This window comes from Podarcis bocagei, assembly GCF_964188305.1.
Source record: "Podarcis bocagei genome assembly, chromosome: 14".
NCBI classification, from domain to species: Eukaryota; Metazoa; Chordata; class Lepidosauria; order Squamata; family Lacertidae; genus Podarcis; species Podarcis bocagei.
The window spans coordinates 32,936,635-32,953,630 of NC_138139.1; the positions used below are offsets into that span (position 1 = coordinate 32,936,635).

Genomic DNA, 16,996 nt, shown 5'->3' on the forward strand with positions numbered 1-16,996 from the left:
CATGTTAAGCCAATGGGGTATAGTAGCCAGCGTGGTGTAGTGATTAGAGTATCCAACTAGGACATGGGAGACCACTTGAACCAGTCACTCTTTCCCGTTTAACCTACCTCACAGGGTTATTGTGAGGATAAAATGGGGAAAGGGAGAACCTTTAGCTTCCAGGAGGAAAAGGTGGGGCGTACTTGTAATAAATAAATAAAACAGTAGACTTTAGGATAATAAAGAAAACATGTGGAACATTTTCAAAGCCTCTAAAAACATGTAAACTAGAACACTGGAAATGTTTAGAAGCAATTGTATACCACCAGAGTTATTGATGCTGTGGTTGCTGTGGCCAGTTATCTCTCAGCCATCAAGCACCTGCGCAAACAGGAATGTTCTTTAAATTTCTCCTGGAAATCAATCATGTGGGAGCCAACACCAAGGAGGCCCTGCCACAGCCAAGGCCAACTGGGCAATGCTTTACCAGCTGACCCTTGGTGATCAGAAACATGTGTTAGATGGACCTACAGCCTGAACCACAAGGGGCTTCTTACACCTGCCGACCACACTCATATAGGGAATGAAGCGCTGGTGATGATGGTGTCCCTCCCCACTGCCCCTTGTCTTTCAGTTTGAAGTGCTGGATTTGCTGACAACAACCCAGATGGGAACACTGCTTGTTATCTCTGGCACCTTAACAGACAGCGCCAGGGTCAGTGCTGAGACGGAGGCAACAAATGTGATGGCAACCCTTCAGAGCCGAAGCATATCTGAGCTCCAAAGCCTTCTTCTCAGCATCCAGGCACAGGTGAGCCACTTTGAATGGTGAATCTCCAGATGGTGTTGGATGCCAGCTTTGGACTGGGAGATTCATGGAGGAGGCTAGCCTTGACTACTAGCCACAATGGGTATGCTCTGCCTCAAGGGGCAGAGGCAGTAATGCTTCTGAATACCAGTTGCTAGAAACCCAAAGTGGGGAGAGTGTGCTTGTAGCTGGTCCTGCTTTCAGGTTTCCCATTGGGGCATCTGGTTGGCCACTGTGTGAACAGGATTCTGGATTAGACAAGCCATTGATCTCACCCAGTATGGCTCCTCTTAGGTCAGCCTTTCTCAACCTGTGGGTCCCCAGATATTGTTGAACTACAAGTCCCATCACCCCTACCTAGCAAGGCCAGAGCTCAGGGTTGATGGGAGTTGTAGTCCAACAACATCTGGGGACCCACAGGTTGAGAATCGCTGTCTTAGGTTCTTAGATCCATTGTTCTGTTCGAATGCAGAGCTTTCTAAGACCCCTGCCATTCACGCCAAGGATAAAGCAGATTTTCGAATCTGAAATAAAAGAAACGAGCCTCCATATATTTGATGGTTGTATGTTCTTTGTCTCCAGGGGAGCACCACAGAGATAACCAACGTGCGGGTTCGTGAGATCATGTTACGGGGGATTTTCCAACTCCTGAAGCCACACTTTGCCTCCATGCCAATGCCTGATTTACTGTCCTGGTTCAATGGGCTCCTGATAATTTATTTCCCATCCATCACAGTGGAGGAGCTGGGGGCCCTTCCTACTCTCCCCAACTGCACGCAGATACAACCCATGTAAGTAAAAGTTTGATTAGTGGGGTTTTGTGCTGGGTATATATAATAACACCAAGGCTGAAGGAGGTCCATTGGCTGCTGTTTTGCTATGCAGACAGTTTTAAGGCCCGAAATAGCCCAAGATCAGGTGAGATGGAGCATGCAATATGGAGCAAGCTGGTTTTCTGCTGCTGCTGCTCCAGAGGGTAGGACCTGAACCAATGCATTCAAATGAGAAGAAAGGAGCTTTCAGCTAAACATTAGGGATAACTTTCTGGTGGTGAGAGCTGTTTGACAGTGGAATGGACTCCCTAGGAAGGTGGTGGACTCTCCTTCACTGGAGATTTGTAAACAGAGGTTGGGTTGCCAAAGACTAGATGACCCTTGAGGTCCCTTCCAACTCAACGGTTTTATAATACTATTAGCTGAGAGATGGCCTTCCTCTGTAGAGGCTGCCTCCATCATTGTGATCTGCTAGGGAGGGGGCCTGAGGATTGTACACATTGGACAGAGGAAGATCTGGCCACAGTATGGAGGAGGGTCTTCTTAGGAGTGACCTCAACCTATGGATAAATGTCTTCATTCAGATTAGCGGGGTGGGGAATCTGTGGACAGCTTTTGCCAGGAGTTAAAAGCACATTTAACCACCCAAGTAATTTCTTGACTATTCTTGTGCCTCCTGGTTCTGATTTTTCAGTCTTTGACTTGGGTGTGTAAATCAGGGCATGTAAGCTATGGGGGGCTAATCTATAGAGGGCCACAATTCCTCAGGAGTAATCTGTCGGGGGCTGCATTGGTGGGCAGAACTAGAGACCAAAGTGTTCTGAATTAATGGTGTCCCTGCATTTGGATGCCTTGCAGTGTGAAAGGGCTGGATTCTGCCTTTGACCAGATGTCATTGGAGACCAAGACTGGTGTGGCCCAGTGGATCCTCCAGGCCCTTCGAAAAACAGGTGAGCCTTTTGTTTCCTGGCTTCCTAACTCATGCACAGATGGAGGAATCAGTCAGTTTCAGATCTCTTCACTTCTTTCTTCTGAAATCTTAATGTCAGCCCTCTACTCACAGGTTGTTTCTTTACTATTAAACTGCTGGCCAATCTCTCCTCCTGAAGGAGCCCTGGGCAGAAAGATGATGGGGTCATTTGTGTGGATTAGTGTGCAAACAGAATGGAGTCACCATCACCATCATTTTTATTACTATTATTAATAAATTAATTTGTTAGCCATCTAACACAGGACTGTCTCTACAATCATGTTTAAACATATAAAAACTGATTAATATAAAAACTGTCAATATTCAAAGAAATAAAACCAGTACACAAAACATAAATTGCAAGCTTCCATCGGGGTGGAGCAACCCAGAACAGAACTTGAGAACTTGTCTACACTTTCGCTTGTCCCGCGGCTAGAAAGTGTGGACCAGAGTGGTTTTCTGCTCATCCAGTGCTTTCTAGGCTCAGGTCAGAGTAGTTTTGCCATTGCCCGCTGCTTTCCCCGAGAAAACCCTCTTGTTTGCTCTAAACCAGAGCAAATGTCAATCTAATTCAGCGCTAAACTGTGGGTTTTCCAGGGAGAAAGTGGTGGGGCGAATGGAAGTGTGGGTGACTCCTAAGATAAAGTAATGGGATCAAATTCCAGGGAGAAGTTGGTGCCAGGCAGACCTTGTTTAGGGCAGCATTTCACAGGCAGTGGTGGAACATTTATGGAATGGCCTTAGGAATGAACGAATGCAAAAGTGAAGTTGACTAGAAATTAAATTATCCTTTCATCCCTGGCAAAACCCACTGGTTCTTACTTTACATTGCTGCATAAACAACAGTGCAGCGACAGCCCATCTTTTGGAACTTTGATTAAATATTTGCAAACATTTGTTTTGTTCATCTGGTGCTCCTAAATGGGTACCTACTTGCAGAATTGCAGAAACATTTATTATTATTATTATTATTATTATTATTATTATTATTATTATTATTATTATTTTAGACTGCCAGATGACCGGAAACTGGCTCTCCCTCAACTTCCAGAGATTCAAGTCCTTCATTAGCATCACAGATTTGATGTCTCTTGACCCAAGCTTCAATGGGGTAAGATCAGCTGTGATGCTCTTGCTATTAACATCAACCAGGGTCTGGTCCATATTTTACCACAACAGCAGAGGAGCAATTCATCCTTTGGTCTTAAGCCCTTAGCTTCGTGGTAGAGCACCTGCTTTGCATGCAGAAGGCCCCAGGTTCAATCCATAATGGCATCTCCAGGTAGGGATGGGAGAGACTCTTGCCTGAAACCCCAGAAAGCCGCTGCTAGTCAGTGTAGGCGGTAATGAGATAGATGGACCAGTGGCCTGACTTCCAGCCTTCACAATATGGGGATGATAACACTGGCCTACCTCATAGGGCTGTTGTATGAAATGCAATGAAATAAAAGTGGGCAAAGAACTTGGATCATATACAAGCACCATATACAGTCATACCTTGGGTTACAGATGCTTTGGGTTGCGCGTTTTCGGGTTGCGTACTGCGCCAAACCCAGAAGTACAAGAACAGGTTACTTCCGGCTTTTGGCGCTCGCGCATGAGCAGAAACTCTAAATCGCACTTTGCACACGCGCAGAAGCACTGACTCGCAACCCACGCATGCGCAGACGCGGTGCTGCAGGTTCCTGCACGGATCACTTTAGCAACCCAAGCGTCCACTGTAAATGTTAACTGCTGTAGTTTTATTATTATATTTATATTCCAACTTTCCTCCAAGACATGTAAGGTGTTGCATAAGGGATTATCACATTTCAGTCCTTGCAACAACCCCAAGCAGTAGACTGGTCTAAAGCCAATGAGTCAAGAACCACTAGTGAGTTGCGACCTGATCCAAGGCGGATTGCAACGGGAGCACCACCAGCATGCAAATATGTGGGGAAAGATTAAGAAATGGGTTCCCAAATGCATGTTTGGGTTAAAGGTGGGTGTTAGGACTGAAACACTTGAAGATTACTAGGCTAGAGCACCCAGTGAGCTCCAGGACTGAGCAAGGATTTGAACTCAGATCTTCTCAGGCCAAGGTAACATGATGCCAACTACTCCCCAGGATGAAAAGCGGATGGACTATTTGAGAGAACAGTGCAAACAGTTAAAAATCATTAGCAGGGATACAATGACACTTGTAAAGTAACATGAACTTTGGAAATTATGGATACTTAATGGATAGATTACAGGGGGGAAAACTGCAGAAATGAAAGCTTGAAATGGAACCCATGGAGGGATGTCCGAAGGTTTGGGGAACCTTTACTTTACTATTTTAATTAATGGCGATGTCTGTTTTGTATCATAAATGAAAAACCAAATAAATAAATTTATATAAAAAAAGAAAGAAAATAAAAGTGGGTGGATGGATGCAGCTATTCATTTCTTTGTGCCTTCTCTCTGTTTCAGACGGCTAACCTGGGGGAACTCTCAGCAGTACAACTTGCTCAGCTGACTGTGAATCCAGAGATGCTCTGCTGCGTCGATAAAGTGAAGATGGTCTTCGCAAGGCTGGCTCAGCTGCCTGGCCTTGATCACCTGGCTGCTTTCTGGGATGCATTCAACATTGCCTACAAAAAGGTACAGAGCTCAGGGACCCGCCTTCCACTGCTGAGCAGGGCACCAGAAATGACTTTCTGGAATAACAGAAAGCGTGGAGAAAGCAGATGTAGAGAAAAGCTTTCTTCCCTCTCTCACAGCCCTGGAACTTAGGGCCATTCAGGACAGACTAAAGGAAGCCCTTCTTCACACAGCCCATTGTTAAAATGTGGCACTCATTCCCCCACGAAGCACTGATGGCCACAACTCTGAATGGCTTTAAAAGAGGATTTGGCAAATGCATGGAGGAACCAGAAGGCTGTTTTACCTCTGCTGTTGGAGGCAGCATGCCTCTAAATAACTATTTCTTGGAATTGCCGGTGGGGAGAGGGCTCTCGCACTCAAGTCCTGTCTGGCTGGCCACTGTGGGAACAGGGTGCTGCACCAGATGGGCCATTGACAACTGTTAGAGCCATATGGGAAATAACATATTTGCCTCTTGCTATGGTCCTTTGGTGTCAACCGGCTCCCGATGCAGCCTTCAAGTATGAGTTATAGAATCATAGAATTGTAGAGTTGGAAGGGAACCCAAAGGTCATCCAGTCCAACCCCCTGCAATGCAGGAATCGCAGCTGAAGCATCCATGACAGTTGTTTGAATTAGCATGTCCTTCTTGACTTGATGGATTTCTTGGGAGGGAAGCCACATGACTGCTTCAGAGGATGGGCTGTATGGGGGTAGATGGATGGATGGACGGACAGGGAAATAAGCCATTTCTTAGACTTTAATAATATGTGCCAAAGCTATGTGAATGTCCCTGTCCGTTCACACCCTCTCCAGTAAGTATAATAATAATTTTTATTAGGCTACCCGGAGATACCCAGAGTCTCAGAAACCGAGACTCAGAGTCAGCCGGTCTTTGTCTCAGGTAAGGTCTTTTGCATCATGGAGCAAACCCCATCTTAGGCAAGCAGATGGGATGGAATGGCATTTTAATTAATAGCTTCTAGAGCAACTGGGTTGTTGATTTTTTGCAAGGTCTTCTAGCAAATGGAACCCTATTGACCTGGTGGCTGGTATCTTGGTGGCCAAGGGAGTAGTGGTCTGGTTTGCTATACTATCTGAAGTAGCTGATAGTGCCCCCATGAGCTACATCAGGGTAGGCCAATGTGATGCCCTCCAGATTTTGCTGGGTCACGACTTCTACCAGCCAAAGCTATCATAGCGAACAATGAGGAATCCTGGGAGTTCCTGGACACATCTGAGGGGCACCGTGTTGGCTACCCCTGTGCAACAGTTGCACATGCTTTGGTGAGTGCCACACTGTAGAGCAGTGGTTCTCAACCTGTGGGTCCCCAGATGTTGTTGGACTACAACTCCCATCATCCCTGAGCTCTGGCCTTGCTAGCTAGGGGTGATGGGAGTTGTAGTTCAACAACATCTGGGGGCCCACAGGTTGAGAAAGGCTGCTGTAGAGGAACTCAAAACACTTCATGCAAATTGGTTTGGCTGTAATGGCTTCCTCCAAAGGTCCCCTGGGAATGATCAGTGAGCCATTGACCTGATCCAACAGACTCATCTTACAAGGGGCCGCACCCCTAGCTTTCATCTTTAACCCCATGTCTCTGCCTTCTCCCCCTCCTCTGGTGCAACTCTCTTGCACATAAACTACCCCACCATCGCCTGCTATTGCTTAAAACAGCCATTTCCCTCTGTGTCCCTTTATTTAAACTTCTGCTGTTGTTTTAAACTGCCCCTTGTTGGTATTCCCTCTCTTCTCATTCCTCTGCTGTGGCCAGTGTTGTTGTGCAACCTGCCTTCACTTTTGCTCCCCTACCCCACCTAGAATTCATGCAAATTGTGATGTGGCACTGCAAATCCTCTAATTCGAGCTGCATGATGACAACCTTCCATCTCTCTTTATATAGGGAGATCTCTAGGAAGGATGAGTGCTACTGGAATTCAGTGTAGACAAAACTGAGCCAGGTGGAACAGTGGTCTGGCTTGATAAAAGGCAGCTTCATAGGTTCACTTAAGGGAAGGGGTGGAGCATTGATCAAAAGTACCCACCTTGCATGCAAAAGATTGACTTCAAAGGCATGCTGGAAGAGAAAGGTCTTTAGTAAGTGCCGGAAAGACAGCAGGGAGGTGCCTGTCTGGTATTCAAGGAAGGACCCCCAAATTTAAAGCAGTAACAAGACCTTCCCTGATATCCGGCCCTCTTCTCTCGAAATCTTCCTGCCAAAGTTTGTAATCATCTTTCACCCCCATTTTAGCCCAGTTCTGCCAGCGTGCTCAATATCTCAATGGATGTGAAAATGGCCATGCTCACCTTGACGATGGAGCGCTTGAACGTGGCATTTTCAACCTTCACCAATGCTGATTTTCGGGTCTGGTTTGAGGATAGACTGGTGGTCGTCCTGTCCAGTGTGAATGCAGAGTTTCTTGGGCAAATCCCCAAAAGTATATCCTGCGAGGCTTACAAGTCTGTGTGAGTGTTGACCTGTTCTTTATTTTGGGGGAAGGTCCCCTCCGAACTTATTTATTTATCCATGTTTTATACTGCTTGCTGTACTATAATAAAACACCTCTGAGGGATTTACATAAAATCTGGACAGAGACAGCCTAACCTCTGTCATCTATGCTCTGGTAATCTCTAGGTTAGATTACTGCAACATGTTAAATGTAGGTCTGCCTCTGGAGATGGTTCAGAAACTTCAGCTGGTGCAGAATTCAGCGGCGAGCTTGTTACTGGGGCAAGACAGTTTGAGCATATAACACGAATCCTGGTCCAACTGCACTGGCTGCCAAGTACTTTTTGGGCACAATTCAAAGTGCTGGTTTTCATCTATAAAGCCTTAAACAACTTAGGACTGCAGTACCTCAAGGACTGCTTTGCCCCATATGAACCACCCTGGACCCTGTGCATCATCATCTGAAGCCCTTCTTCATGTGCCGCCTCCACCACAGGTCTGGAGGGTGGCAACACGAGAAAGCCTCTCCTCCTCCAAGAGGGGAGGTGTTGTATGCGGGACGTGATTTCTGCGTCACACAGGGGGCGTTACGCCCCCTGCCCCACTCACCTGGCTGGTGCACCACGCCCACAGGTAAGCGCCCAACCGGGCGGCTTGGAGGGGGCGTGGTTTGCAGTTTAACTTACTGCTGCACCAGCCATTCCGCCTCATTTCCCGCCTTTTCTGCAGTGGCTGCTTGCTTCTGGAATGTTCTTTCCAGTGAGGCTCGCCTGGCACCTCAGTTACATATCTTGAGGCAAAAACATTCCTCTTTTCCCTGGCCTTTTGCTAATTAAACAACCTATGCTCTTTTAAAATGTGTGGAGGGGTATTGTTTTTGTTTGTTATTATGATATGTATTTATGTGTTTTTATATTGTAAACTTCCCTGAGATCTTTGGATGAAGGTCAGAATAGAAATTTAAACAACAACAGCAACACAGAAGCAGTCAATGTGATTTCCTAAAAAACCAGATTAAAATTTAGAGTTGTGTCCAACATTAGGCCTACTCAGAGTATACTCACTGAAATTAATGCACGTTACTAACTTAGCAGCTAGGGTGGGGAACTTGGCTGCAAAGGCAATCCCTGCAGAAGGGTTCCCAGCATAGCTATCAACCTTTCCCTTTTTTAAAGGGAAATTCCCTTATTCCGAATAGGATTCCTCGCAAGAAAAGGGAAAAGTTGACAGCTATGTTTCCCAGTCACATTTGGTCCCACCAGGGTTGGGGCGATGGAGATCTAGCTTGTCCCTGGACTAGCCAATGGAGAACTCCCAACATGCTCATCACTCTTCCCAGAATGAACTGGGGCAATGAAACTGGTTTAAAAGTGTATAGTGTATATATATTCTAATGGTGCCTTTTCCTTCTTATCCCAGGATTGCTGGGATCAACAGAGGCTTCTCTGAAATTCCACAGGAAAGGAAGAAGGATTGTGTCAACTACATTGTTTCTTTCCTAACCCAGAAGTCTCAGACCACTGGTAAAGAACTGGGTTTTAGGGCAGACCTGTCAGGAGGAAAATAGGAGGCGTGAACAAACAGTGGTTCTCAGACTTTTTTTATCTGGGCCACCCTTTCCAAATAAAAATTTGTTCGTGCCCCAAAAAATTGTTATTGATAAGAACTACATTGGAAAGCAGAAAGAAACGACTCCTAGCAGTGCTTGATTTATAACAATTACTTTATAACATGATCATAGGAGATCCAGAAAGTATAAAACAATGCAGCTACATAAGATGAATCATTCCCAAAGTATAATTTTAAATGAGCCTCTTACATGTGTACCTGAAGTATGTCTACAAACTCAGTGAGAGGTGTGAGCTTCTTTTTGCCAGGTAATTTATATCAGATCTAATCTGAGACAGACAAACTCTCTAGTCTCATCTCCTCATCAAGACAAAGAAGCCTTTTTCTCTTCTGATCTTTCGTATTTGTCAGAGTTGAAAATCCCTGTTCACAACATGGGGAACTGTAGACTAGCCAATGTTTGCACAGTGATTCTGGATGACAGCTAAGATTGTCCTCCGTATCACTTGCTGCTCTTGCTCTCATTCTGAAAGGATATCTATCCATATTCTGCAAGTAAAAACATTGTTTTTTTGATGCTGTACTACACTACACTGAAATGTTTAAATGTTTCCTGGATTGACTTTGAATCTTCATGCTGCTCTTCCGATCCTCTCGTGCCACACCAGTGTGCACCACACTTTTTGAGAACCGCTGAACTAAAACAAAGGGATTACAGTGGTACCTCGGGTTACAAACACCTCGAGTTACAAACACTTCGGGTTACAGACTCCGCTAACCCGGAAGTAGTACCTCGGGTTAAGAATTTTACCTCAGGATGAGAACAGAAATCGCGCCGTGGCAGCAGCAGGAGGCCCCATTAGCTAAAGTGGTACCTCAGGTTAAGAATGATTTCAGGTTAAGAACAAACCTCTGTAACGAATTAATTACGTAACCAGAGGTACCACTGTATTTGGAATGCACAGGCCTTAGCTTTTCATTTATTCATTTCTATACTGCAAATGCATGTGGAAATATATTTATGCAGCATATAAAATCTAAAGTTAAAAATAATGATAATTCAATTAAAGTCAAATACATAAAATGTTCAGGCTAACTTGCCAGAATTTAGTCCTGGAACCTATTTTTGATGCCAGTTATGTGGCCCTTTCGAATCCTAAGTGTGTGTATGTTGGAGAGGGGAATTACTGCTCTCTCACCATCAGCAAAATGTCTCGGGCTGGCCTGACATTCTCCCACTAGCCAGATAAGTCATGACTTTTGCTTCCGTCTCTTCCTTCCAGGTCCTGCCTGCTTTGGCCAAACCACACCCAGAAATTGGCTACTCACCTACTTTGGGCAATTCTATACGAAAGTACCATATGTTCAGCTGGTTTCATACTATCGCCAGACATTTGATGCTGTAAGTTAGTGCTTGCAAACCAGTAGGCACATTGGAAATTTTGAGAAAGTGATGTGAGCGCTAGTCACAAAATGGCTGCCAAGTGGCATTGTGTGATGGGTGCAACATCTAAAATCTGAAAATGCTTCTCCCCCCCTTTTGGTGGAGGTGGGGGAAGGCACCTTTGCCAACCGGAGCTGTGCTAGCATTCACAGAAAGAAGTGCTTTGAACCTCTCTACTTTTGGGAACAGATAGGGGGGAGAATGTCCAATCCTGGCATTCAGGGGCATGGGAGCATGTTCAAGGGTTGTATTCACTGTGGGAGATGCTGAGCCAGTGCAAGCAGGAAGTGAGCAGAAAGAGCAAACAGTCCCTTCTGACATCCTGACATTCTTATTTCCAGTACGCAGTATTGGATCTTTTAACTCCGATCCAGATTGGGGACATGATTGTACATTCAAACACCCTGACCAGCATGGATTTGGCATTGCGCCTCGTCAACTTCTTCCAAGAAAGCAGCGTTGACTTTGTCCAGATGATTCTGAAACAATTCACCAGGGCTGCAATTCAGGTATTTCCCTTGAAACTCTTGTAGAATAATTGGAAGGGGTCCAAGGCTCATCGAGTCCAACCCCTTGCAAAGCAGGGAATCACAGCTGAAGTTATTGTGATTATTGTTAAATCTCTATCCCACCATTCCTTTCAAAGAATCCCAAGGCAGTAAACAACAATGCTATGGAGGGATTTGCAAGTGGGTGAGTGAGGTGTAGAGGGAGGGGGGGTCAGGGGTGGCGGCCGGGCAAACAGGTAGCCAGTGTTGGCAAGGGGAATGAGCAGGAGCGATAGCCCCTAGTGCTATAAAATTGCCAAGTGATGCTGTTGCCTTGGGTTCTGACTGTTAACTCACCAACTCTAGCAAAACAATCCACTCTTAAAAACACATGGGAACATAGTTAAATGGTTAAGTTCAAATTAGGTATCCTGTCTACAATTAGGGACATTGGAAAAATATATACAGTGGTACCTTGGTTCTCAAACGCCTTGGTACTCAAACAACTTGGAACCCAAACACTGAAAACCCGGAAGTAAGTTTTCCAGTTTGTGAACTTTTTTTGGAAGCTGAACGTGCTCCGTTTTGAGTGCAACACTTTCGTTTTGAGTGTTGCGCTGAGGTCTGTTTTTGTTATTTATTTTGCGTTTTTGTGGCTCTTTTTGTGTGTGACTTTGTGGAACCCATTTCAGCTACTGATTGATTGATTGTGTGACTGCAGTACATTGTTCATTCCTTTCATTTTATGGATCAGTGTTCTCGTTAGATAGGAAAATTCATGTTAAAATTGCTGATTTAGGGACTGTTTTTAAAAGTCTGGAACGGATTAATCCGTTTTGCATTACTTTCTATGGGAAAGCGTGTCTTGGTTTTGGAACGCTTTTGGTTTTGGAACGGACTTCCGGAACGGTTTAAGTTTGAGAACCAAGGTACCACTGTATAGAGGATTTTATGCTTTTCATTTAGAAACTGATTCCTTGGAGGTGTCTTTGTTTAATCCTTCTGCAGCACAAGATGACGGTTCTCCCAAACACCGAAGTTGCGCAGTTGCTCTTGACAAATTACCTGACGCTCGCCTCTTCTCAAATGGAAACCTACACAGCAGCAGACTGGAATGCCACTTTTCAGGGGGAATTGCGCTTCCTCTGCTCTGTGGTCAATGCAACAACCCTTGCTTACTTCACCCCCCAAAACTACAACTCCTTTACCGCCATGTAAGTCTCGACATGAGTTCACTGGGCGCTAGAGGGTGAGGGAGGGATTTTGTTTGGTCCATTTCTCGCTGTGGGCTGAGCCATTTCCTTCTTTTTTTTTAAAATAACTTTTTTATTCAAAATTAAAACAAAACATATTATCCAGAAACATATCATCCTTATCCCCCCCATTTTTCCTCCCTCCCCTCCCTCCCCCCACAAAACCCATCCACCCCCCCGACTTCCCTCAGTTCCAGTCTTTGATTTCTCTAAAAATGCTGTTTTCTGCATGTTACATAGTCGTATAGATCCTCAAACTATTTAGCTGATTATTAGCAATAAAAAGTTTGTGAATGTTTATTTAGGGCTGAGCCATTTCCAATGCTCATAGGATCTCATAGAAGAATCTTATAGAATATCATAGAACTCTAGAGCTGGAATCCTGGCCACAGCCATCACGGGTTGTCCCTGTTTATAAAGCCCAATAAAAAGTTATTGAAATAAAAATAAATTTTAAAAGGAAGGAAAGGAAGGTATTGCAGATGTGCCAGTGTGGATAGATGTTTAAACCATAGTTTAATGTGATGAGCAAGCGATAGGTTTGTGCACTCAGCCCCCCTCTTCCTCACGTGGCTAAGAGGAGGTGTTGGGAAATTTTTATTTGCAGTTTTGTTTAGTACAGCTTGTTTCATCCGAACTGACTAACTGGTTCATAGCGATGGTTTATTTGAAGCAAGTTAACTTGAAGCCATGGTTGAAGTTCCCATTGACTCCAGCGGGAACTTTCCCCCTAATTCAAAGAGAAGATACAACCCGCAGATCAGAACCACAGCAGGAATTTTGTCACATTAGATAGCTCCTATCTCCTGGACTTGTGCGCAGATTGGAACATGACTCCCAGTGAAAAAGATGCACTTCTCTGGATTTTGCAATGTGAGCAAAATTGTGCATGGAGAAGCATGTGTTTTATGTGAATGATAGGTACAAAATGTACATTTTACTGGTGAATGCTTTCAAAAGCATTGAAATGTGTGTATATTATGAAAATGGCACGCATAAAATGCATACAAAATGCATTTTAAATGAAATGGGAAGAAATGGCTTATAAGGGGACAGAACGGGATGAACAGCTGGTCATACTCTTGAGCCATATACCATGTGCAAGCGGATAAGTTGCCCCAGAATCCCTTGCAACATTCCACAGGATGGCAAGCTCTTAGAAGTTGTATATGTGTGTCTGTGTGTCATTTCATCATCTTTGCTATTTGCGTCATGACAGTGTTGCTGGGCTTAGTGGAGCACATTCCCAAATGGCAGAACCCTTCAGGAGAGCTGTCGTACTGTGGATCATGCAGAACCTCAAAGACCTAAAAGGTAACATGACCAAAGAAGCCATGGGAAACAGAGCCCCAGATGTCCCCTGACAAATATCAGTGGCTTCTAGTACAATGAAAGGCTCAAATATTTCCTGTGTCCTCTTATTACCCATTCAGAAAAGCCCAGTGAACCATTTGCTGAGTGGATCAAGTTAGCCTGGGGCTCGTTCTTCAAGGACGCCACCTTGGGAGAAGTGGAATCCATCAAGGAAGACTTTGATCCTGTAGGTTTGCTTTCTTGATGACCAGCAAATTTTGAAAAATGAAGTTGTTGCCAAGAAGGCTCAGGGGCATGTGGCTTGTGGGTGCAGAGCAGAAAACTGAGCATTCAGACAGCGACCCCGGGGGCAAAGTTTCATGGAAGGGGCAGCCCCCTACTTGTAACAAAGCAATAAAACGGCTGTTCTTTGCAAGGAAGGGGGGAATGTGCTGGTGCATAAAAATTAATACTATGCTGCATAGTATTAATGATGAAGATGACAAATCTTCTTTTCTTATATATGCTCCTTATTGTATATGCTGCTTATCTGAGAGGCTTACAAAATATAAAACAAATTTGTACCCCAAATTGTGTCCCAGTAGCCTGAGCTGTTCCCCCACCAAAAGATATTACAAAACTAATTTTAATTAAATAAATATAAATTAACCCCTTCCCCTTTTGACCAGTATTTTAGGATTCAGATTATATTTCCCTTAACCAAAATACATTCTACAAACAGGATTAAAAATCTTAAGTTTATATTTGATCTATTTCCCCCCCTTCACAGCGTTCATTGTTTTCATAGCCTATAATTAAAGCAAAAAAACCCCTCCATCAATTAGTCCCACATTTAGTTTTTCTTAATTCATCTAACCCTTCTTCAATTGATCCTATTTTCCCTTGAAAAGACTGAACCATTTCATATGTCAAGTTATCTGTATGGAAAGCTGATTGTTTGCTCATCTCGCTCAGTATTGTCTACTCTGCTTGGCAGCAGCTCTCTAGGGTCTCAGATTGATGTCTTTCCCATCATTTCCTACTGAGTTTTTGTTTTGTTTTTTAATGGGGGGATGCTGAGGATTGAACTTGGGACCTTCTGCATTCAAGGACCTAAAGTGCACCCACTAATCATTACGTTTACCCAAAAATGGGCTGTCCCTTATTGGTAAGGTAAAGGTAAAGGTAAAGGGACCCCTGACCATTAGGTCCAGTCGTGACTGACTCTGGGGTTGCGGCGCTCATCTCGCTTTATTGGCCAAGGGAGCTGGCGTACAGCTTCTGGGTCATGTGGCCAGCATGACTAAGCCGTTTCTGGTGAACCAGAGCAGTGCACGGAAATGCCATTTACCTCCCCGCCGGAGTGGTACCTATTTATCTACTTGCACTTTGACATGCTTTCAAACTGCTAGGTTGGCAGGAGTCCCTTATTGGTATAGCAATATAAATTGTATGTTATCCCTATCTATTTTTGTAATTAAGTGAAAAACTATGATTGAGTAGTGTCTATGTTTTCTAGTTTGCCGTCTTGAACACCCTGAGCACTGAACAGCTGGTAGACGTCATCACAACCTCGGACGCTCTGGTCAATGTGACAACCCTGAGACAGGTTCTGTTGAGCCTAGAGACTGGCCGCTCTGAAATCCCACTTGCAAAGATGGATGTGTTCTTGACAAGGCTCAATTTCATCCTTGAACAGGTAAGTTCCAAAGAAACCATCAACTTCCAGCCCCTCCAGTGCGAAGCAAACATCCAGGAAGCTTCAGTGGAAACAAGAAGAGTTTTGATCAAATCAGCAACATTTCTTGGGGTGGTGTTGGTAATATTTTTGCTCTGCAGATGCCCTCCCATCTGGTGTGTAGATTTGCAGCAGCCTAAATCATCCTTTTCCTTCAGAACCTTTCCTCCCCTTTTTGCAGAAGAACATCCCGGGTATCAGAAATGCCGAGGTGAGGTTGGAACTGCTCAACACCATTTTCAGAAACCTGGCCCGCCATTTCCGTAAATTCACTGCTTTGGACTACCAGAACTGGTTCACCAAGAAGCTGAAACTCCTTTTGCCCAGCATCAATGTGAACCTGCTCCAGCTGATTCCTCTTGATGTCAGCTTTGCCTCCTTTCGCGCAATGTAGGTGTCACCTTTCATTACTTGTCCCATCAATTGCAAGTGGCCCCTTTTGATCAATCAGATTCAGATTTCGTTGGTCAATCTGCTTCTCACATAATGTTAGAATCTGAGTAGAGTCGAATGGTAGAAACTGGATGTTGGACGATTCAGGACAGACTAAAGAAAACAATTCTTAACACAGTGCATACATAAACTATGGAACTCACTCCTGCAAGCAGGCCCAGATTAAGGTGGTTGCCAGAATAGGACCCCCCCCATTCTTCCCCAAAAGGAATGCATTAAATAAGGTGCCAGAAAATACATCACAAAGTCTAACAAATTATTGCATAAGACTAAAATAAAAAATAAAAAAATACTCTGAACACATGCAATTTCACAACTGTCAGAAAAGCACAAACAAAAAAGCATTTCACCAGACTTAATAAACACACAAAAAGCATGTGCATTTTCATATTTGAAACTCACCTCCCATTGCTCACTTTTGCTCACTTCCTAATGGGTCAGTTATCAGCTCTTAGCCTAACTTACTTCACATGGTTGTTGAGAAGATATAGTGCCTTCTATTAGCTATTTATGGCAGATAGCTTTAGCTCTTTAAACTCCAGCTGTCTGGTATTTACTTCGTTTCATTTCTCTCCTGTTCATTTGCAGATTTGGAGGTTTCGATCAGGTCTTCCCAGAGTTACCCGAGGAGGCATCCATCCAGATCTACAATTTGATGAAGAGAATAATGCAATTCCAAATCAATGCCTCAGGTACCTGCTTCATGGAATTTAGGGGTGGCAGTGCCTGCTGTGTCATGGCTGGCTTGGGATGTTGCTCTGGCAGATGAGTGGTCTGCTAAGTTTGGTGAAGACTATCTGTATAAATGAATATTTCTGTGTTTTTGTTTTGCAAATTTCTGATTTTTAGGGACAGCATTCCCTGGTGCTTACAACAACAGCCAGAGCTTCCTGCAACTCCTCTTTTACAGATTTGTGCGTTTTGTGCCTTACGCTGACTTAGCCATCTTATATCCGAATTTTAACGGGGTAAGTGAATATTCAGGATGAAGTTACATATTCCCAGAAATGAATTGCTGCTTGATGGTTAAATCAGATAGATAGGTTGTGTTCTAAAAACTCCATTTTCCTTCATTCTTAAAAATAGGTGTTTGTTTATTTTAAAAAATGGTTGATTGGTTTCACTTGACTTTCTTGTAGTTCATGACAATAGTGTTCATGGCACTAAGCTAGAA

General features: G+C 44.1%; 1 protein-coding gene across 1 annotated transcript in view; it reads left to right on the plus strand.

Annotated features, from left to right (window-relative positions):
* LOC308573743 (uncharacterized protein) overlaps nt 1–16,996 on the plus strand; it is a 62,183-nt gene that overhangs the window by 14,853 nt on the left and 30,334 nt on the right. Inside the window, exons 14-30 of the mRNA XM_081170981.1 lie at nt 614–790; nt 1,370–1,578; nt 2,419–2,510; nt 3,541–3,641; nt 4,982–5,152; nt 5,976–6,038; nt 7,387–7,601; nt 9,004–9,107; nt 10,437–10,555; nt 10,939–11,106; nt 12,094–12,299; nt 13,558–13,652; nt 13,772–13,878; nt 15,151–15,330; nt 15,551–15,759; nt 16,411–16,514; nt 16,672–16,790. Of these exons, the coding sequence (XP_081027107.1) occupies nt 614–790; nt 1,370–1,578; nt 2,419–2,510; nt 3,541–3,641; nt 4,982–5,152; nt 5,976–6,038; nt 7,387–7,601; nt 9,004–9,107; nt 10,437–10,555; nt 10,939–11,106; nt 12,094–12,299; nt 13,558–13,652; nt 13,772–13,878; nt 15,151–15,330; nt 15,551–15,759; nt 16,411–16,514; nt 16,672–16,790 (2,439 nt within the window). The remainder of the gene's footprint in view (nt 1–613; nt 791–1,369; nt 1,579–2,418; nt 2,511–3,540; nt 3,642–4,981; nt 5,153–5,975; nt 6,039–7,386; nt 7,602–9,003; nt 9,108–10,436; nt 10,556–10,938; nt 11,107–12,093; nt 12,300–13,557; nt 13,653–13,771; nt 13,879–15,150; nt 15,331–15,550; nt 15,760–16,410; nt 16,515–16,671; nt 16,791–16,996) is intronic.